This window comes from Electrona antarctica (assembly GCF_951216825.1).
Source record: "Electrona antarctica genome assembly, chromosome: 18".
NCBI classification, from domain to species: domain Eukaryota; kingdom Metazoa; phylum Chordata; class Actinopteri; order Myctophiformes; family Myctophidae; genus Electrona; species Electrona antarctica.
The window spans coordinates 29,418,799-29,441,171 of NC_136799.1; the positions used below are offsets into that span (position 1 = coordinate 29,418,799).

Sequence of the window (22,373 nt, forward strand, 5' to 3'; positions counted from 1 at the left end):
CACGCACGCACACCCACGGCGCACGCACGCACACACACAGTACGCTGAATCCTTACTTTCTGTCTCGCAATGCCTTGAGTTCTGTGAGAGAAAAAACATTCATGTGTGTTGCCAGTGCAAATCTACTGCTGAGACAATCAAATGAAGCAATGGGAAAATCGGAACCAGAAACAGGAATGCGAAGCGAACTTCTGGCAACTTCGCACTACAGTTATGCACAGAGCTTAATCCATTTAGCTACAAACACTTAACATTAGCATCTGGTCTTTGTTCATAAACTTATGTCACAAAACTAATGCTACTGTGAAGTCATAATCAAATAAAATCAACATAACATAAAAATAACATAACACACATAACATAATAAACACACACTCTCTCACAGTGTTCACACTCTTCCCACTTCAACCAAACACCACTCCAGACAGCTACACTAGAACGGTGCTACAGGTACACCCACTCGCTCAAGCATATAATTACAAGTCGGTACAGTGCATTAATCACGTATCAACTGACATGGAATGGGGAAAACACACGCAGAGCATTTGGCAACAGTATCATAGTACTCCTGCAAGATGTCAATTAGCAATGACAAAGCTAAAGCAAATAATCAATAATAAGCAAAGCAAATAAGCAAAAAGTCACATGCATATGATTGATCATGCATGCACGCACACATACGCACGCATGCCACTGGCTGCATCCCATGTATATAAATGCATGATCACACACGCGCACACACTAGGCCTGACCTCGATTAAGGGAGTCTGATTCGACTGCCAATCTCTCAGTTGAATCATGCAAACGAAATTGGCCTAATTTGTTATATTAATGAACTAATAGTTTGCCAAAAATAGGATATAAGTCATGATTTATTGGGAGAAACCAAACAAGTATATGTTAAATCCCATGAAGCACCATAAACCTCTACTCAGTCTACTGCATAACCATTTTCTGGCCTGCATTTGCATTTGAATAATGCAAAAATAATGCAAACCTCACATGTTCAATTATGTTTTGTTTTTCCTGATTACATTTATTATTTTCTGATCATCATATTCATTCTACTCATTACCAGTAGCCTATTTTATGTTGCAGTATATTCACCATTACCTTTTGTTACAGATATCACCATTTCCCTTTGTTATAGCCTCATGGTCAGCACCAAACAATTGGAATACTACAATGCTAACTAGTTTGTATTCAGGGTGTTTGTTAGCCCTAGAATATGTCTGATCTTACATACAAAGTATTCCAATTACACAGCCATAGATCGGCCGCATCCGTGTATAAATCTGCTCCAAACTAGGCCCAGACTAGGCTATTTCATTAAATGATGCCTGTGCCAGACAGTGGGGGGGGGGGGGGGCAACTAAGGCCTAGGGGGCACAATGCTGCAGAGAGCTCTGCCCTAAAATACAGTCAGTTGGAGTCAGAATAGCTCCACTGATCCAGGCTGTTGTGCTTGCTTTAAGCAAGTAAGTTTATTGTTTTCCTTTTTTTTTTTAAAAACACTATATTTTGAAGAAAAAAAATATGCACACTTGCAATCCTTGGTTGTCTATTCTACACCTAGCCCTCATCAAAAGGAACTCTTTTACACGCACGCTCGCACGCACGCACGCACGCACGCACGCACGCACGCACGCACGCACACACACACACACACACACATCACTATGACTCATGCAGGTGTTTAATGTACACAGTGTGTCAGGGTCAACAGTTGAGACAAAGTGTTACATTACTCCTCTCATGACTGAGGGTGAGTGAAGGCAGTAGCCATGATGATGCCGATGATCCATTTTCTGCTGTGGAATGAGGGCTCTCACAACATCATCTTCATGTTACCACAGTTTGACACCAGGACTATAGACTAATTCAGTGTCAAATTCAAACTTAACTACTTTCAACGAGTCATCCCTATGAGCATGTCATTGTAGTTGGACAATTTCAAAACTTTCAAAAGTGCTAAGAATAGCTGATCTACAAGCTGATGATGCATGGTGGCGAGACGCGTTGAGGGCTTGTAGATCGGCTATTGCTGCTGCATGACACTGTTACACGATGAAATATAAGATATAAGATAGATAACTTAACACTAAGGATTTTACTGTTTCATGCAAATACAATATGTGTTTAATTTTTTTTAGGCTTTTCTTCCTTTATTGATAGTTAAGTAGAACATAGACAGGAAAGAGCGAGGGAGAGACGGGGAGAGACATGCAGCAAAGGTCTTCATGAACGGGACTCGAACATGCGAACTCGCTGTCAGGCAGAGCCTATATGTGGCATGCGCCTTAACCGCTAGGCCAGCGGGCACCCCCAGCATGCGTTTAATAATGAGGATTTTAGATATTCCTCAATTCAAATCAAAATGTATTTTATAGCACATTTAACATGATAAAGTCAACCAAAGTGCTGCACAGGTTAAAAGAAAACAAAGAGCAAACAATGCAATTCCTCAGACAGAAATATACAATGATCCTAATAATTTGGATTTAATTAGTTTTGGGTAAATACGTGATGGGTAATGTTTTTCTGTTCATATTCTTGTACAGTTGATGACATGAGGACGTGACGCAAACCCTCCTTCCACTGTGTAGTGGTGAGGACTCAACGTAGTATTCTTTCGAAAAGTAAATAGTTCTTTATCAAATGAAAGTGTCGCAGCAGAATGGAACCCACGACACGCTGTCAGGCTGGTATTGCAGCCTAGGGTGGCCGGACCACCACGCCGGCGGCCCGGGCCACCACGCCGGCGGCCCGGGCCACCACGCCGGCGGCCCGGGCCACCACGCCGGCGGCCCGGACCACCACGCCGGCGGCCCGGGCCATAAACTGCTATCTTTGAAACTTTTTGGAATATTTGTACGAAGACAATTCATTCTTGAACATTTTGGAAATCTTTCGCCTGTAATTGCGTGCCCAAAAAGGGGACACGAGGTTGAAAGTGGTTAAGTGACGGCATTTCATTCCATTCAGTACAGTCCCTGACTCTAACCCCTTGAGGTAGAAACAGAAAACTTAATTTAAAGGCTTAAACGTTTAAACGTGAATGTTTGTTCACCCGGAATAAATCCCTTATTATAGGGATTAGCCTACTGAAATTCATAGGTCACAGTAAATTGGAAGGCATGTCCACACTACCTGCCTCGTCCCTCAGCCTGCAGAGCAAAACATTGTGGGACTTAAGAGTATGCTCTGATCACAGAGTGCTTGAGCTGGAATTCCATAAAGGTATTTTGGAGGTAGGATGGCTACAGTTTAGGTGCATAATTACTTGTATCATGACCTTTATGGTCATTTGCTGAGGACGTGATGCATTGTGTCTGGCCATGGGTAAAAAGGTAATTCAATAGGGCCCGGGTAGGTAAAGTAGACGGTAGACGGAATCGAAATCTATGATTCCTATTCCTTTCTCTTTTTTCTTTTTTTTACAAGACAAGACAAATCTATAGATCACAATGTCTGAAGAGTTGGATTGGGACTGCAATTAATATTGTTACAGTAGATTACATATTCTGGCCCTGTATATAATTATGAAATAAATTGTAATGGCAGTAATTTTAAGCAATTGCAGTTCAGTCAGGACAACTCATGAATGGATGGAATATATATTTATAGAATATAAAATTAGCAATATATTTAATATGGTTTGGCAATGAATTGGATATGCTTTTTAGGTACTCTGATCAAGAGCATCAGTCCCAAACATAGGGACTCAGAATCCCCCGTACCTAAACAGCAGATCCAAAGCGACAGGTGGTAGCTGGGGTGGAGGAAAGTGAGCAGCAAGGGTTTAGCAGAACGCAGCGCAGCAGAATCAGTGTGCAGCAGCAAGCAAGCAGGATGAGCAATGCAAACTTCCAGTTTAAATAGCCGGTATGAAGCTGTAATGACTGAGTGTGTGAATGGATGAGTGAACCATGTGAATGAGAACGTGATGCTGAGGCGGCCCAATGAATGGCCGCCGGAAACTGCACTGAGTTTCCTGACTGAACTTGCTTTGCGCAAGTCTGTGACAGGCGCAACACTCATTTATATAACACTCAGACCACCTCATTTGTCATATTTAGCATAATTGTCATAATCCTTCATCCTTATCATCTTAAATGGAAGACTTTTTCTTAATGAATTTCCATATATGTGACTAAATTTGACTGAGGGACTGCCATTGGATTTTTTAGAATTTTCGTTTTTTATCATAGCTTCAAATTGACATATTGGTTGTTCAGTTTGACCCACCAGTTTTGGAGATATGGCTTATAGAGTAATGTCTTGCAGAAAACAGCGAGTTGAGAAAACAGGCTTGAAAGGTTCACTTCTGTGGTCTCTAACATTACACCTAGCTACATGTTTAAGCATTTATTTCATATTTACATGTCGATATCAGCTCTGACATTTATTTCAGACATGCTCTAGTATGTGAAGAGTCTGCCTGTGCTAACTCATTTAAAAAAATAAATAAAAAAAAACGTTTTCTCCTCTGGTGAAAAGCTGGAATGTGCGCGATGGCAGTCTCTCAGTCAAATCTGGTCACATATATATTCTTTTCCTTGGGGCGCTAGCCCCTCCTATATACAGCTTTTGTCCCCACAATGCATTCTGATTAGCCAGTATGAGATGATTCATGATGATGTACGATGATAAGAGCACCCCTCACTTCACACGGGTGTGATTTTTTGCCTTTTATGCCACTGATCGGTCAAATGGCACATTATTTCACTGATTATCAATGTTTGGGAAGCATGATCAAAAAGAGTATTCAAGCTAATACATTTCGTGCCACACTCAATGTGCAGGTATGCATGATTGTAGGGGATTGGCAATGCAACATTCTTTCCGGTTTTGCCATTGTCACTTATGAATCAATGCTACTGTAGAAATTCTTGAGTGTCCATATAGGACAAGCCAGGACAAGAGACGGAAAATCCTGCTCTTCCACTGACACCTAATAACGTATTAACATTCCTTCACAAAATTGAGTATCACCTCGTCGGAGCATAGAGAGAGGATTTCCTGTTGTATGGTGCCATGCAGCAATGAATACTTTGCCGTTCATACCCCAAACCCATTTAACGTACGTACATTCTTCAGGCATTACAGATGGATCAAACGGCTGCAGATTTGTTTGCTTTTTAGTGGCCACCAACGTTTATGCATTCCTCTGGAGATGGTGAACAGTGCCCACGCACACGATGCTGGCCACCTCCAAGAACTTAAAGAGAGCTGCCTGCTGTTTCATTCTCTCAACGGTCATAAAACATTTGCCCGCTCAAACCTTCACAAAAGCTTCAAGCTGATTTAAAAGTTTTTAACACAAGAAATACTGGCAGGATATCCACTCCACCTTGGAGACCATTCTGTGTTTTGAGATACCTCTGACTTGTTCCTTCTTATTGCTGGGAAATATCCCTGAAGAGTTTCTAATACATGATAAATATTTAATCAAGATCCTCTTAGCGACAAGTAAGAAAGCGAACACACAACGCTGGTACCAACAGGACCCTCCAACGAAAGAACATTGGATGGACATTACTGAGGAACTGTATGTTATGGAAAAACTAACATTCATACTTAGACTACAAGAGGATAAGTTCTATAAAAAGTGGGAAAAGTGGGATCTCTTCTCTCAGCCTAGTGATAATGCAATAGGATTTCAATGAATGTATCTTGTAATATGAAAAATGCAGCTTTGTCTTTTGTTTTTTGTTTTTGTCTTCCTCTTTTTGTTCTTTTTTTCCCGTCTTGTCTTTTGGTTTTTGTTTTGTTGTATGTCTTTTCATCAATAAAAATTAAGTGGATTTTTTTTTAACACATTCAAATGCAAATGTTATGGCAAACTATTGTCTTCTCTCGTGTAAATGAGAAAATGCATCTACCAACGATGCAGGGACTTTGGTTTGACACCACAGGTGTTATACTGTAAGTGCATAACACAGGACCATGCTCTGGAGGTGCTTAGTATCTAGAGTTTCTGAAAAACTCCGTCCAATATTAAACTGGCTGATGGGAGGGCGGAGCGGCCGGTCGGGCGCACCTCCACGCCATGTCAGCATGACTCAGATATAACCATAAACAAAACTGATACGCCCATATATAGGCATATCACTATGACTCTGACATAACCATAAACAAACATTGATAGCTATATATGGATATCCAGTTGTCTAGAACCGCATATCCAACTGATATATACCCATATACTGTTTGAGCATGCCAATATATGAGCTGACATCAGGGATCTCCATGACAGATACAGAGCTCTATATATGGCCACAAAAGGGAAGTCAGACAGACTGAGACTGTGACAAAGACCCCAACACTATGACTCAGACATATCAGTCGGATGGGTGGTGCGATGTAGGTGTAGGGGCCACAACTCTAGATGTGAGGGCTGCCTATCAGCCCATGAAATTAAGAAAAACAATGCAATACTGCCTCATCAAAGTTGGTATTGTGATTTAACTATATATATTGTATATATCATTGTTTCTAGATTTATTTTACCACCATTCAATAGTATTGATTTATGAAAAAAAAGTTTCCTCTCAACAGCGATGATATGCATACTGTATGCGCGTGCACACGCACGCACGCACGCACGCACGCACGCACACACACACACACACACACACACACACACGCACGCACGCACGCACGCACGCACGCACGCACGCACGCACGCACGCACGCACGCGTAAATGCTATGCATATAAATGCTTGTAGGCCCAGGACTATACTATACTCGCTTCAAATTAATCTGAGAGTAATAATTTGATAATTTTAATTTTTACACACTGATTTCACCACCAAAAAGGCAGGAATCGGAGATGAACATCAATCACATGAAAGCTAAATTGTGAAAAGTTATTCACCTGCATATCTAAAGACACCTGTTACAACCTGAGGCACCTGTTTATTACTGCCTTTGGTTCCCTCCCTGCAAAGCACTGAGCTATAATCAGCACGAATATTTGTGGCCTATAATGGCACGTCCCATTCCACCATCAACTCAACTCATCACAGCCTTGCTTTGACAGGTGTGGTTCTGGTAAAAAAAGACTTTGAAGTTCAGAGAGAGATAAGTGTTATGATGCTCTATTGAGCTCCAAGTGAATACCAGCTCAAATATTGAGAATTTGGCAGTTCTGCAAGGCCCAGATCTTACCTTATTTAGAACAAATCATTTGGTCTGTTTTTATTGGTTTGAATTCAGAGCATTGTACACTTTTCCTTGTTACCTCCAGAACCGACCTATTACTGGCTAATAAAATGCAATTATCACCATGTCGATCTGATGCCAGACCAAGAGCTTATCATCTAAGATCATCTTGGATAATACAGTTGAGAATGACACGAAACAGGGAGAGAGATGGGGAGTGATGACACGCAGCAAAGATTGTTGGTCTTGGGAATCGAACCCATGACTCCCTGTCGGGCTACATTAGAGCCTACAGTATATGCGGTGTGCCTTGTCACTAGGCTTAACCACATTTTTTAAACTGTTTTTAATTTTGCCCAACCCCTATTCAGTAAAAAGAGGATTGTCAGGGTCTCAGACTGGAGGAAGCAAGATAGAGTAAATGTTTAATAATTACACATATTTCTTCAGACATCAGGGGCAGTATTATGCGTGTCTTAAGTACCAGGTCTTATTACTTAACTTAAGACCTGGAGGCGTGATCAATGCCATTTGGATATTCTGAGTGGCCAAACAGCATTGACCACGCCTCCAGGTCTTAAGTTAAGTAATACTGCCCCAGATGTCTTCTGATCTAAACAGAGTTAGAATAATGCTGACATCAGCAGCAGCATAAAGTTCTTTAGATATCTGATAAAACAGTCAGAAGACCATATATTTCCCAGAACAAGCCCATAATCATGCTGTCACTTGGCTGTCAAACATGCATACAATCTGGCTGATTAATTTATGGAATTTATGCATTACTTTTTTTTTTTTTTTTAATGAACTTCTCATGTCGGTACGGTCCTTCTAGCAGGTGAGCTAATTTGTGACTGTGCGTGTTTGCACACTTATACTGTATATCATATACGCACGCACGCACGCACGCACGCGCACGCGCACACGCACACACACACACACACACAAGCCCCAAGGCAATATGGCGGGGAATCATGCATTATCATACTGAATAGGCCCACAAAGGCAAATAATCATTCATTAAGTCATGAGGTTACTTTCACTACCTGATTCTATAGTCTGTCATGAATGTGTTTTGCTTTAATACGCAGATGAGGGAATCAGAACGTGTGCTGGTCAAACAGATAAAGGTCAATCGTGGGCTATGTAGCGGTGCCTTTACACATTCCCTAAATAAAATCGATCTGATGACAGCAGTTGATTCAGCATGTGATTTATAATACCAACAAAGTGGATACTATCACTCCAGTTCTCTGACATATTTCCTGTCTGTCAAAAAATGATTTTAAGATACTACTGTTGGTTTATAAAGCATTGAAGGGGCAAAATAAAGTTACATAACATAACATATTCATTATCCATATTTCTTTTACTGAGGATTCTTTTCATTTCTTCTGCACTGTAATTTTATTATTTGATGCATTTCTTTTTATAAATTAATTGTAATCAAATGTGTGCGCTTAATGTTTTTGTGTGCGTTTTGAATTGCCTAGTTGTAGAAATATGCTATACAAATAAACCTGCATTGCCTTCAGCCTTGCCTAATTCTATTTGCATTGTCACAATTTAATTAGCAATGTTTTGGCAGTAGAGATGGCATGTAAAGATGTTCAGTGGGGAATCACTCCCTCTGCTGGTCAGCAGCTGTTTTTCTGTAGTTTATAGCCTACTGTACAATAATCATCAGTACTGTATGTCGTTGATAGAGACTATATGTTTGCGTTTTCGATTAGTACCTGTAGGCCTAAACAACTAATGAGAGACAACAGACAAAAAGACCCTATCGAGCTTCAGGCTAGGGCTTCGATTCAAAATATTCAATGGCTACAGACTAGCCCCCTGTCATAGTAGGCTAGTGCAGTGATTCTCAACCTTTTCAGGCAGTGACCCCCCAAAATAATCATATTTGAATTTGGAATTGTAGGAGTTGAGGCATTACATTTAGTTCTGATCTAGTTCTACGCCCTCCATTGACCTACCCTGTTACAGGTGCACATGGAAACAGAGTCTGACGCAGTATGAAGCATGCAAACCATGCATGCCATTAGGTCTAGTCAAAACACTGTCATTAGAATTCTTTAGTTGGAATAGGAGGGATAGTCCATGGCAACGCCTAACTAGGTAAGGTTTAATTACACAAGAAGTCACAGAAGAACAATAAAATAAAGACTGGTGACTGCCACTGTCTTAATAGTAGCCTAAGCCTATACATTTGTGTTTTCTACAAGCTTACTAGCTCTGGTAGCATAAACCTTTAGTTCATGATACATCATACCTAGTACTATCAGGTGGCTTAAAGCACAGGTTGAATTAACAAGATGGTACAGATTAATAGGACAGGCTCAGGCAGGTAGGCCTATAGACGATGTTAATTGATCATCATTCGTCATCCAATCAATTTTATTTTTACAGACTCTAGGCCTAGTTCACACCTACACAACAAATGTTCGGTCCGTGTGTGATGTCTGATTGCTGTTTGATTGCTGCTCCAATTCATTTTCAATGGGAGTCACATGGTTTGACCAAACATTTTTGTTTGATGAGGGGGGAGCAATCAGCAATCAGCGATCAAACACAAATGTTTGATTAAACCATGTGACTCCCATTGGAAAAGCATTGTGGTGGCCCAAAAAAACTAAAAAAACACCAAACATTGCTTGATTGGTGTTTGGTACGTGTGAATGAGGCCTTAGTCTTACCAACAAAATCCTTACATTAGCACCTACATTTTCATCAAGTCATCTTGACTTTGCTACTTCTTCAACAACTTCTAGAAGGTCCTTTTCACTCTTTAAGTGCCAAGTTGCTGAGCATCAACAAATATACAACAAATTGCAAATCAGCCAACCACCAACAAAAATAAATACAAAACTTGGCCTGAGTGAGTTTCAAATATTAAAGCCAAATAAAATGGATAACTAAACAAATTAAGTTGAGAAACTTGAGACCGATACATCAAAAATGTGTCAGTGTCAGGAGGAATGTTTTGTGTTGTTGATGGGGGAATTCAGCTGAAAACAATAAAAAAATATAGCTGCAAGCAGCGATAAGGCGGGACCAAGAAAGAAGACGATACGCAATGAGAACAATATGCAGAAATGAGACTGACGAGCTGAGTTGTCTGTAACCGGGTTTGAACCAACAACCTTGCGGTCCAAGGGCAAGAGCTCTACTGACTGAGCTACACGGAGACAATCAGTTACTCCATTGTTAACAGGAAAATCATTCAGTGTTAGTTCAGCATAAGTACTCAAACTTTTAGAAATTAGCAGATCTACATGCGTACTGTACAGTACAGTACAGTAAATTACAGTACCATATGGTACAGTACAGTACAGTACAGCAGTTTGGTACAGTACAGTAAGGTATTACACTATTGCACTTATTACACTATTACACTTATTACACTATTACAAATTTAGACTTAAGCTATTTCACTATTACACTACTATTACACTATTACGCTTATTAGACTATTTCACTAACTTGTATCTCTATTATTGTGATGCCATGTCCTAGTGCCTGATGGGTCAAATGTAATCTACTTCAATTTCTATAGTTGAGTCATCACAAAACTTGCAGGACACAATGCATACACTGAGTTGTCATTAGCCGGATTTGAACACACAACCTTGTGGTCCGAAGGCGAGAGCTCTACCGACTGAGCTATGCACACACAGTCAGTTGACTCATTCTAAACAGTAACATCATCCAGTATTCATTTAGGTATTGGGTGCAGAAGAAGTTTCACAAAACAGCAATTTTCATTGGCTCATAAAAACAAAAATGTGCTACGATTATTTGTCCGTATAGGTCCAAAGTTCACGTGTAGAAGTTTTCGTGCATTTTTATCAAAGTTCCTGGGAGGAGATACATTTTAACTGTTTTTCATATAATTCAAAATGGCGGGTGATCTAAAGGTCAGGGGTCAAATGTCAGAACACGAAAGTTGTTCGGCATGAGGAGACACATATGTGTATCAAAGTGTCATTGCCAACGGTCAAACGGTTCATGAGATATGCATGTTCAATGTTTGCATTTTCAATTGAGTGCTATAGCGCCACCATTTGGCCAATCGTCATGGGCTTCGCATAGTCACCGTTTGGCATGGCCCTCTACCATGTTGACAAGTTTCGCGAAAACTGACTGCACAGTTCAGCCAGAACAGCTATTTTTGGCGGAAGGAGGAGAAGAAGAAGAAGGAGAAGAAGAAAAATAAACACAAAAACAATAAGTGACCAAAGTTACTACGTGACTTCTTGGTCCCTCAATAATGTTTGAGAACCACTGGTCTAGTGCAGTAGTGTTGGGTTATACTTTCATGGCACACATTGAAAAATAACCGGTTATATGTACCACACCATCTGTACGGAATAATTAACTTACCACAGTCAAATCAAATTATCCATATTCAAGCCCCAAATAACTTAACAATTCAAATTCAACTCAAATTGTTAAACACAAGAACAGTGTTTTATTTTTTGCAATTATGTCATGTCCAGGGAAACATTGTGGCAATGAGATTTTACAGAGAAAATAAGCTTTCACTGTAAAATTACAGTAAAGTTACATTTAGTTTTCAAAACTACAATACAATTGCAATGGAGAAACAAACAGGTGCACTTTTGAACCTTCTCTGAATTAAAGAGGATGTCTTCCAACGTTTGTTGTTAAAACAGTATGGGTGGAAACAATTACAGAGTTAAAAGAAAAGAAAAAGGAATTCAAAGTCTTCAGGGTGGTCCTTAACATTGGGGCAGTGAGAGGATTGGTTTATCAGCAGCTGTATTGTACCTAACATTTAGTCCCCAGATGTATTGGTAGGTTGAGATAGGAGACTAGTATCCTAATCAACTCTTAAAACGACATAATTGTGAAACTATGGACAGTTCTAAGGCAATATCTTATGAATTTCGTACATTTAGAAAAAGAGGAAGAATATTGCAAAAAAGCTGTAGCATTCTTCAGATTAAAACTCACCAATACTATTAACAGGACTGGATTCCGGGGACTGTACTCTGTGAATGTAACGACAACTGTGTGGTGTACGTGCAATATAAACGTTTTACAGTACAATTACAAAAAACCAGAGACCATACTGAATACTGTATGAAGGCATTTTGCCTCACAAAAGCTTCCAGCTCTAAACTAAGGCATTAAAAGACTAGGAATGCAGGACGACATACAGTAGGAACTTAACATAAATGCTGAGAAATCATCCAATCCATGTCCTTCATTATGGACCACTAAAATCCAAGTCTTGGACTACTAATTTATTTGAGTTTAGTAGAGATAAAAATCCCAGTATAGATACAATTTTAATGTAGGATGAGTAACAGTAAAATCTGAACAAACTGTTTTTATTAAGTTAACTCACAAGGTTCTTGAATGTATAGGCGGTAACGTCAATAGCATTAGTAGACCCATGTTTAACCGTTACGTGAACATAAAAAAGAAAAATAATTGCTTATCTTCGACTGTGCAAATCTGTCTGATGATCAGTCTACCTATTTTTTCAAAATAAACTGTAATCGTATTACCTTTCATCAGGAACTGTAACGAATCAGATTCACAGTAACCATTTTATGCAATCAAATTACTATAATCCCATAATGTATTCAATCACTCCCTGACCCTTATTACTCAAATTACTATATTTTGTTTTCTTTTTACCTCAGTGAGAAGCTACAGTACATTTCAAGGCACATTCAAATCAATCTTCAAAATAAATAAAACAAATGTTTTTTGGTCACATCAGTCAAAGCAATAATACAGTCTTATGGACAAAGAGGCAGAATATTGTGAACTTCTTACATGTTCATTGGCAAATCAGTTTTCAACTGCAGCTACATAACATTACAAGATCATGTCACTGAGAAAGGCCTATAAGACTGTGTTCACACCAGCACGGTGACAAAGAGACAGGCTACTACAATACAGTAAGTCATTGCCAATGGAAGCCAGCAACATGAAGCTACAAAGTGACACCGGACATGTGTACAGTTGGAGGCCATCGATATTGTCCTTTTCTTTTTGCTGAGGTTTGCGTGATCTGCGCAAAAGGACAGTTAACCCATTTTGGGCGGGAACCCCTTTTGGTGTTTTAAACATGTTATAATTTAGCTATTGAAAAATAGCAGATCTACAAGCTCATAGCGAGCTTGTAGGTCTGCTATTTTTGAAAAATCGTGAAAATATTTATTTCAGAAAACTGGAGGATTTTTTTACATTTTGAGGTCAGGCCTAAATGGGTCAAATGATAAGGGACAATATCGGTGGCACCCAACTGTATAGTTCCATGACGGGCATGATGTGCTACAAATCAAAGTTGAGACGACGTCAACCTTTTATCAGCACTCCGAAGAAGTTGTGAAACGTCATTCATAATATGCTTTTGTTTCACCGTTTCCACTTCCCTCCTCTCTTGACACCATTCCTGCTCAGCTCCGTGAATGGAAGAAAAACGTATTCTTGCCGACCGTTAACCAGTTCCATGTGCAATTTACACTTTAACCTTTCATGTACTTATGAAGTGTGGCTTGAGCAACACTTCAACAGCGAGTGGGCAGCAATGTAGCTGGCCTCACTTGACCGTTTGTAGCTTTGTTGCTGCTAGGTTCAACGGAGTAAAAGGCTGAGCCATATATTAATAAGAATAACTTCTACATTCCCACCAAAATGAGCAGGTATTTCACACTAATCTGTCTTCACAGTAAACTGCTAATACAAAAGGAAAATGCAGTATTATTCATTCAAGGCACATCATGTACAGTGCATCATTGCATCTCCGAGGCTAGATGTGGCCATCCATCACACCATTATGATACCCAACAGCTTGGTCGCAATCATGTAAAAGCATTCAAAAGGCAAGCTTTGGTCTTAAAAGGTTATGGACAAGGACAAACTGAGCACACGGAGACGGTAACCCAGGTAAGATAAGATAAGGACAACGGCCACGTTCAAAAATGTTTCAAAAAGGTGTAGTCCATATCCGATATTTATATTTGCATATTATTAGTGGGGGGAAAAATATGTCTTCATCTTAGAATTCCAGGCCCACAGAAGTGAAACAGGCAAAAAATAAAAATAAACAATCCTTGGTTCCAGGCCTAATCATTCTTCAGTTCAACCGACCTGTAAGGAGCAGCAGTGGAGCTTGCTGAAACCCGTAACTGGACCTGGTCTACTGGTAGAGTAGAGGGAGCTACACCATCATTGTTGACCAGAGCACCATAGGAGAAGGAGGGACCATTGTAGTCTGGCTGAACCACCAGACCTTTGTCGTGGATAGTCGGGATACCTGGTAATGGAATGTAGGTACAGTATGTACAGTGTGTTCAATGGGACTGAGGCTTGTATTACTGCCGAGTTCGGACAGTACATCACTGAAATGAAACACATTCTATCCTTTGATACATGCGAATAGTTCGTACTAACCTCGTGCCATGTCCATGGTGACATATGGCTCAAAGGCCTTGGCCCTTTTCTTGCTCTTAGTGATGAGGAAAACCCCCAGGAAACAAGTTGCACATCTACACACACACACACACACACCAGAGAGCACACAGTGTTTGCAATTTTGCACAGTACACGGCAGTGTGCACATACTGTACATACATGTAGAATTTGGAACCATGCACACAGCACCTTCAAGCACTTCAAAGTGTACTATTATTAATGTACATAATATGCTTATATGTTTTCCTTTCCCTTTTACTTACTACTGTTCTTAATTATCTCTTTGTTATTGTCGTTATTGGTGCTACAAAGTTGAGGATCTGAGAGCAACACATTTTGTTCTGTGTACTCATTTATGAGATGTAACAACTTTTAACTTGAATTTGTTATAGGGCCAATAAATACAAAAGGTATTTAGTTTTTTGTCTTTGTTTTGTTTTTGTAATGTATTGTTACTGCCTGCCCCCTTTCCCCAAAGGGTATCCGGAATGCTCGCCGACCTCACACAGGGGCAGTTGTATAATTTATTTTACTTAGAATAAGGTTAGAAATAAGCTTAGGCATAGATTTACTGGGTTAGGAATAGGGTTAGGCACCATTTTGAGTTTAAGGCATCTACCCACATATTGTACAATCATATCACATTAAACATTCATAATCTCTTTGTAGAAATACTTCTTGGTAATGTTAAATCTCGATGCGTGCGAAGGGCGTCCATTTCTTAATAAATTGCTAATTTTGTAGCCTCACCAAATAAGTAATTTCTTCCATGTCTCTAATTACTTTTACTTTATTCAGCCATTGTTCGTGGGTTGGAGGGTGTTTACCTAGCCAATTTATTGTGATAGTCTTTTTGGCCGCTGTTAACAATATCTGGAACACCTTTTTCCTACCTTCAAACCCAGTCGGCACTACTCCTAGAATAGCCGTCTTGAAGGGGTGACTGTGTTTTGAGGCGAGCTTTTCAGTATTCCCCAAAAGGACCACAATGGAAACAAGCCTACGGGCTTCCTTGTGTATTACTATTTATCCTTCTGAATTAATTTCTGTAGTATTATCTACTGTACGAAGGAAGATCACTCACCCCAATACAAACATACAGATGTGAAGAGCATCTTCATGGTTGAACTCTAGATAAAATACAGCTCCTGGAGGGGAAAAGAAGAAAAGTAAACCAACATGCATTTAGGGTTACTAGTGCATACGTGCCAGTGTATTTACACGCGTGAGTGTGTGTCCTAGAGATGCTGCATGGCCTCAGACCGGTGTTGATGTGCTGGTGTTGTGTATTTGTGTTGTGTTAATGTCATTCATAGTCTGCACTGCACTCACTGTCAGCTATAGCTAGGTAGGTACGTTATTCATCCCAGAGGGGAAATTAAAGTGCAAAGCCCAAACCACACCAATGATTCACCATGCAACTCCTTGCAACTACGTGTGACAGAATGGTGCTTTAACTTGTCGACATATCACACACGCGCGCCGAGGTGCATCGAGCTGCAACGGATGTCTGTTTCCACACACACACACACACACACACACACACACACACACACACACACACACACACACACACACACACACACACACACACACACACACACACACACACACACACACACACACACACACACACACACACACACACACACACACACACACACACACACACACACACACACACACACACACACACACACACACACAGGTGTCCTTCATCAGATACACACAGGAACAATAACTGGGTTGGGCTTTACAGCAGCTCTCATAGAGACATCAATAAAAACTAATAATATAAAACATCTAAGCATAGTCAAAACAACAGACCAGACACTACTAAGAGTCCAATGAATAGAAGGTAACTGGATGAACAGTTATCAATATACACAACGGAGACACATACCGTCACAGATATTTGTGGAATTGATTGATAGATGAAAGATCTTGTCACTCACCAGCTATGATGGCAAAGAAGGTGGAGAGGATGTAGTTCACACTCGTGATCAAAGAGGCGTCGTAAAGTATACAAGCTTGGGAGAGAAACCTATTGTGAAGAAGAAAAGGGAGACTTAATTAAGTATTATTTCACCAGTAAAGTTGATGTAAATAATCGGTTTTATATAAACATTATTATGTAGACTTGAACCAATGACCTAGTCGTGAGATGATTTTTCTTTTGTTTCTGCCATTTAATTCTGTAGAGAATACACGATAATGTTCAATATCAAAGTGCTTGGAAATGTATCTATTCTATGTGTATTTCAGCCTTGGTTAATCTCAAAAGAATAGACCTGTGCTATAGTAACTGCCATTCACTGACAGCTCTTCTGTGTTGATAGTCTAGTCCATTGGTTCTTAATGTGGGGTCCGTGGACCACAAGGGTCCTTGAGGGGGTTCCAGGGGGTCCCCAGCTAAATATGGATGAATACGTAAGTGTCCGCTTTGTTCTATTTGTACACTGAATATTAAATTAACTATAAAGGATTTTACAGTGTAAATTTGGGTCCCAACGATGAGAATCTTATCATATGGGGTGGGGTGCGTGGCCTAATGCATATCAAACTGGGTCCTTTAAATTACAAAGAATCGCTGGTCTAGTCGACTGGTAGCCTAGATAGCATGTTATGTAGACAGATGCCAGGTCATTATTGACCTGGCATCCTATAGTGTTTATAGTTTCAATGATTTTCTTTAGATATTCTGCTGTTAGACTGATGATAGGTTCTTGGTTTGCTTTGATCCTACATCCTACTTGACTATTTCTATGGAGTTGTGTTGTCCTTGCTTACTGTAAATTGTTCTGGATTAATCCCAAATAGTGTCACGGTCATCTGTATGTATCCGAAGCCACTCACCTGGCTTGGAAGACAACAGAAGCCACCATGCAGACAAACATGACATAGAAGATGGGGTACGTGAGCTGCATGGTGCCCTCGACGCTCAGGACCACCATTCCCGACACTGCCTTCACTGCAATGACCGTCACAGAGCCTATGCAGAGGAAGACAAGAATGTTGTGCTGTTTGTGAAACAAGCTTGTAAATATCTGAAAACCCCTTACTTGTATTGTAAATAAGGTAAGAGAGACCCTACGGCTGTGCTGTTTGTGTGTGGAACGAGCTTCTAAATTGTCTTTCTTACCTGGATCTCCTAACCCCCCCCCCCACACACACACACACACACACCTCTTCTTCCCTTTCTTTTGTTTTCGTGGAAAAATAACATGATGGGAACTATGCACAAAAACGAATCAATCACCCACTTTTTTTACTTGTAAAACTGTGATGTGGTAATAAAGACGAGAAAGATAATTCTGAAGGTACAGTCATGCACAGAGACATACATGGATACAAAAACAATCCATGAGTATGTAGCGCCTCCGTATTGTATAAACAACCGCATCCGCTACTTAACATTTACATTGGTTAAAATAACATTTCATTCATTAAAATAAGATTGCAGCTTTAATCTCGTTTTCCCCACATACTGCATCTCTTTACAGTTTAGGCTTTGTGTCCGTTCAATATTCAAACTGTGGTAATAACCCATTATGGTTCAATCTATTACAATAAAGTATGACTTTATGGAGAGTATAAAGTTGTCTGTGTGATGGTGGAGTCTCACCCAGCAGAGCCACCAGCAGAAGAATGATAATGAGGTAGTTAGAGCCACGTTGTTTATAGAAGTACAGCAGTACACAGAACGCGATAATCTCCAGGAGCTGTCAATGAAACAACAAAACCATTAACAACAGTCCTAGTTTAGTTTATACTGTATGTTGTCTTACGATAGTGTCGCATGCCGAAAATATCCCATGTACAACTACAAGCTAGAGTTTTTACCTATGACATGCCCAGAATAGGGAAACCAGGTTGAAAGTGCGTAACAACCAAATGCTTATTAATGCAGCAACTGTCATCTTTCATAAAAGCACAGTTTAACTCCACAGAAAATATAATAAGACCAGGATGGTAGAGCCAAATAGGAATGTGATCTATATTGTTCTGGCTCAATGATCATTTCTATATTGATTCTGTCGGGTTAATAATTCATATACTGTATTAAGTGTCAAAAAATAAACATACATTTCTAGGTAATAGTCCTTGGTCCTTATTATAATAGTTAGCACGTAGCAGAGGTCAGATGGGGAAGGATGAGGAAATGGAGGGTTTTTGACAGCTTGCATGGAAAGCCAATTCCTTACCAGATACAGAAGGACAGGCCATCCTACAAGGTGTTTCACAATGTTCTCTGCTTTGGGTTTTTCATGAGCATTTGGTCCAAAGGTAATAAAGAGGTAGGTTCCTCCTATAGTCAGGACACAGCCCAGGATCGACAGTCCATACCGCTCTGGAATAATATTCAGTATAGATTTATTACTGGAAACCTCATTATGTCCAACATTATGCCTTTTCAGGATTCAAAAACGGTGTTTCGAGCTTGCAAATCAGCTACTTTTGATGCTTGTGTGACGATGTAGTATGATTAAGTACAAAAAATATATAAAAGTTAGAATATGGAGATAAGGTTTCTGCCCCACGACAACTATACTACTACCATGCATAGTATCCACACAGGCTACAAGGTAATGTAGAGTAGCTGATATTAAAAACAATAGTAGATAGATGCAGTCTAACAACTATATATATATATATATATATATATATATATATATATATTATGTAATTTGGGTATATAACAAAATGTGAGAATGTCTTTGCTTACAACAACATATGCTTGAATAAGAGATTGTTCCAAACTTAAAAATAATGTTGACCCCTTGTGAAGCAGTGTACACCAGAGAGAGACAGATGGAAAGAATTTGCATCATTTGCATAAGTGACGGAATTAGTTTCAGAATTTACATAAGAGTGACAGCGGAGTGCCCCTGCAAGATCATTTTCACCAGACTTGCTGAACTTACTTGCAATCTCTTTTGGTTTAGATTTCTCCCGCAGAAAAATAATACCCAAAATCGAGCTTGCTGAAAAGAGCACAACAACATGCATTCACAAGTTATTCAAAAAGCTGATTTGCTTAGAGGTCAAAGAAGTGTGCTACAAAAGCAACTGTGAATGCTTAGAAATGACAAAGCTACTGAGAGTAGCTAAATGACACCAATTGTTAACATGATCTATCACAAAACACCACAGAATATTTAGGGACCGTGAAATTTTGCATGACACAAATACTCACCAATGACAGACACAGCATTAAGCGGTGCTATGAGAGAGAGAGGAGCAAAGGCGTATGAAACAAAGTTGGTTCCTTCTCCTATGAAGGTCAACAGAAGACCAAACCACCAGGTTTTAGTTCGATAAAAAGAACGGGGGTCCTTGGTTCCAGCTAGCGTCACATAACTGTGTTTCTGCAGAGGAAAGACAAGCAAACCCATTAACAGGACAGTCTGTGGAATATGAACTGGAGCTACATCTAAACAGGTGACCCCCAAAATAATCTTTTTTGAACTGGGGACCGACCCCCACTCTGACAAGCACGAATTGTACGCATTACATTTAGTTTGACTCGGTTCCACAGATTAATATTGTGAAAATAGCCGAACTACAAGCTCACAACACCTCGCACTTGTGAGCTTGTAGATTGGTTATTTTCACGTTTGCCTCTTTTTTACCTAATATTTCACAATTTGGTATTAAAAAGGTCTTAAAAGACATTAAATTGTCACTTAAGAAAAATGCAGACACCCATGTATACACTTAAACTGTATGTTGGTTTCATTACTGTTCAGTGAGAAAACAATGTTGCACATAAAGCTAATTATCTGGGGACCCTGCAAAAAATAATTCAACATCCAGTTTTGGAACCACTGCAATCTGCAGTAGAAGACAATATGCTTACAGAATGCAACCATGTGACTTTAAATCACTGGATCTCAAAGTGAGGTCTGGGCGGACCTGGGCTAAATATAAATACATATTTACATATCCTCTCCTCCCCTAGTTGATGCAATATATTTTTAAATGGAGGGTCCGCAACTAAATACATATCAATTTAATGTCAATGGATATTTTGTCTTATCTTAAGTTTTTTTCTGAATTGATCCTATAAGATGGTGACACAAACTGAACAGAAATGGAATACCCATTACACTTAACATAACCTCCAAAATGGATGGCAAATGTATTCATTTTACATAAATACAAATATACATCAGGGCTAGTCATAATGAGAACCATGGAGGTTATAAGAAGAGTGAGCTACAGCCCCATGGCTACAGCACATACCTGAACACTTAGAGAAATGCTGACCAGCACATTTCCGAAAAGAGCCAGCAAGGTGCCGATGAGATTTTCCTGAAATTATAATTTAATTAAAAATACATAGTTACTTTTCACTTTTCTCCTACATTATATTTGCATTTCATATAGCCCTAGAATGGCAGTGATATTACATACATTTCATGTAGGCTATCTGAATTCTGAATACAGAAAGTTTTAACTTTTTTGATACATTAAGCGAACAGACGTGTTGACAGACAGGACAGACAGGGTCGCATCGCAGCGACGCATCCTTATTGTCTCACCGTGTAGGAGTTGTGGTCGCTTATTTGGCTCAATAATTCCATTCTGACGGACAGGTTGAGCTCTCAACAGCAGCCACACATTTTAAACCACAGATTCCTCATGGTTTCGTTCCGTTTCTGTTTTTATGTATTTATTTATTTTACAGCGGCGTCTCTGTCACAATAATACAGCGAACGCCATCTTTCTTGGTGTTGTTGATGTCAGCACTGTTCTTTTGGCAAATCTAGTGAGCAAATATAAGACTTCCGGTGGACGATCTCTTCAAAATAAGAGTACCCTCTAGAGTATTGAAAAAAAGTTTAATTTGCACATTAAAACTACAAATGAAGCATTTAAATGATGCTATATGATGCTATAAGACACACATTATGTTTCTGTGTAAAAATAAGTAATTAAATAACGTAAAAAAGTTATCTAAATGGATAAATGCTATTCACTGGAGTGCATGGACTTTATAAAGTGGACACTGGACAAAAATCCCTGCTATGTATCGACTAGTGTGACATACGCACATGTCCGTGGAGACCTCCTCTACAACACCATACTGTCCGCTAAGCAGCAGAGGTGTAAAACAAAAATTGGCACGCCATACAGCGAGGTGAAACATAAAAAGATGTCCCATTTCCAGACTAAAGTCAACTAAAGTGGACACTGGACAAAAATCCCTGCTATGTATCGACTAGTGTGACATACGCACATGTCCGTGGAGACCTCCTCTACAACACCACACTGTCCGCTAAGCAGCAGAGGTGTAAAACAAAAATTGGCACGCCATACAGCGAGGTGAAACATTAAAAGATGTCCCATTTCCAGACTAAAGTCAACTAAAGTGGACACTGGACAAAAATCCCTGCTATGTATCGACTAGTGTGAAATACGCACATGTCCGTGGAGACCTCCTCTACAACACCACACTGTCCGCTAAGCAGCAGAGGTGTAAAACAAAAATTGGCACGCCATACAGCGAGGTGAAACATAAAAAAAATTCCCATTTCCAGACTAAAGTCAACTAAAGTGGACACTGGACAAAAATCCCTGCTATGTATCGACTAGTGTGACATATGCACATGTCCGGGGAGACCTCCTCTACAACACCACACTGTCCGCTAAGCAGCAGAGGTGTAAAACAAAAATTGGCACGCCATACAGCGAGGTGAAACATAAAAAGATGTCCCATTTCCAGACTAAAGTCAACTAAAGT

At 39.7% G+C, this 22,373-nt stretch overlaps 1 protein-coding gene across 1 annotated transcript; it reads right to left on the reverse strand.

Annotated features, from left to right (window-relative positions):
• Positions 1–11,614: 11,614 nt before the first annotated feature.
• Positions 11,615–21,369, reverse strand: nipal3 (NIPA like domain containing 3). The gene is made up of 11 exons (XM_079528770.1): positions 21,172–21,369; positions 20,873–20,941; positions 19,824–19,995; positions 19,552–19,611; positions 18,832–18,977; positions 18,252–18,348; positions 17,483–17,618; positions 16,582–16,670; positions 15,711–15,774; positions 14,606–14,700; positions 11,615–14,468 (listed from the first exon to the last, which is right to left on the reverse strand). The coding sequence occupies exons 1-11, from the start codon at positions 21,211–21,213 to the stop codon at positions 14,278–14,280; spliced, it is 1,161 nt and encodes a 386-aa protein (XP_079384896.1). The 5' UTR covers positions 21,214–21,369; the 3' UTR covers positions 11,615–14,277.
• Positions 21,370–22,373: the final 1,004 nt, after the last annotated feature.

What these genes read in the sequence shown, in the direction of transcription:
- nipal3 (XM_079528770.1), bottom strand. Translation starts at nt 21,213, where the DNA reads ATGGAATTATTGAGCCAAATAAGCGACCACAACTCCTACACG. An exon ending in GCGACCACAACTCCTACACG is followed by an intron (nt 20,942 to 21,171) that starts GTGAGACAATAA and finishes TTATAATTTCAG; the next exon opens with GAAAATCTCATCGGCACCTT. An exon ending in TCTGCTGGTGGCTCTGCTGG is followed by an intron (nt 17,619 to 18,251) that starts GTGAGACTCCAC and finishes TCCTCTGCATAG; the next exon opens with GCTCTGTGACGGTCATTGCA.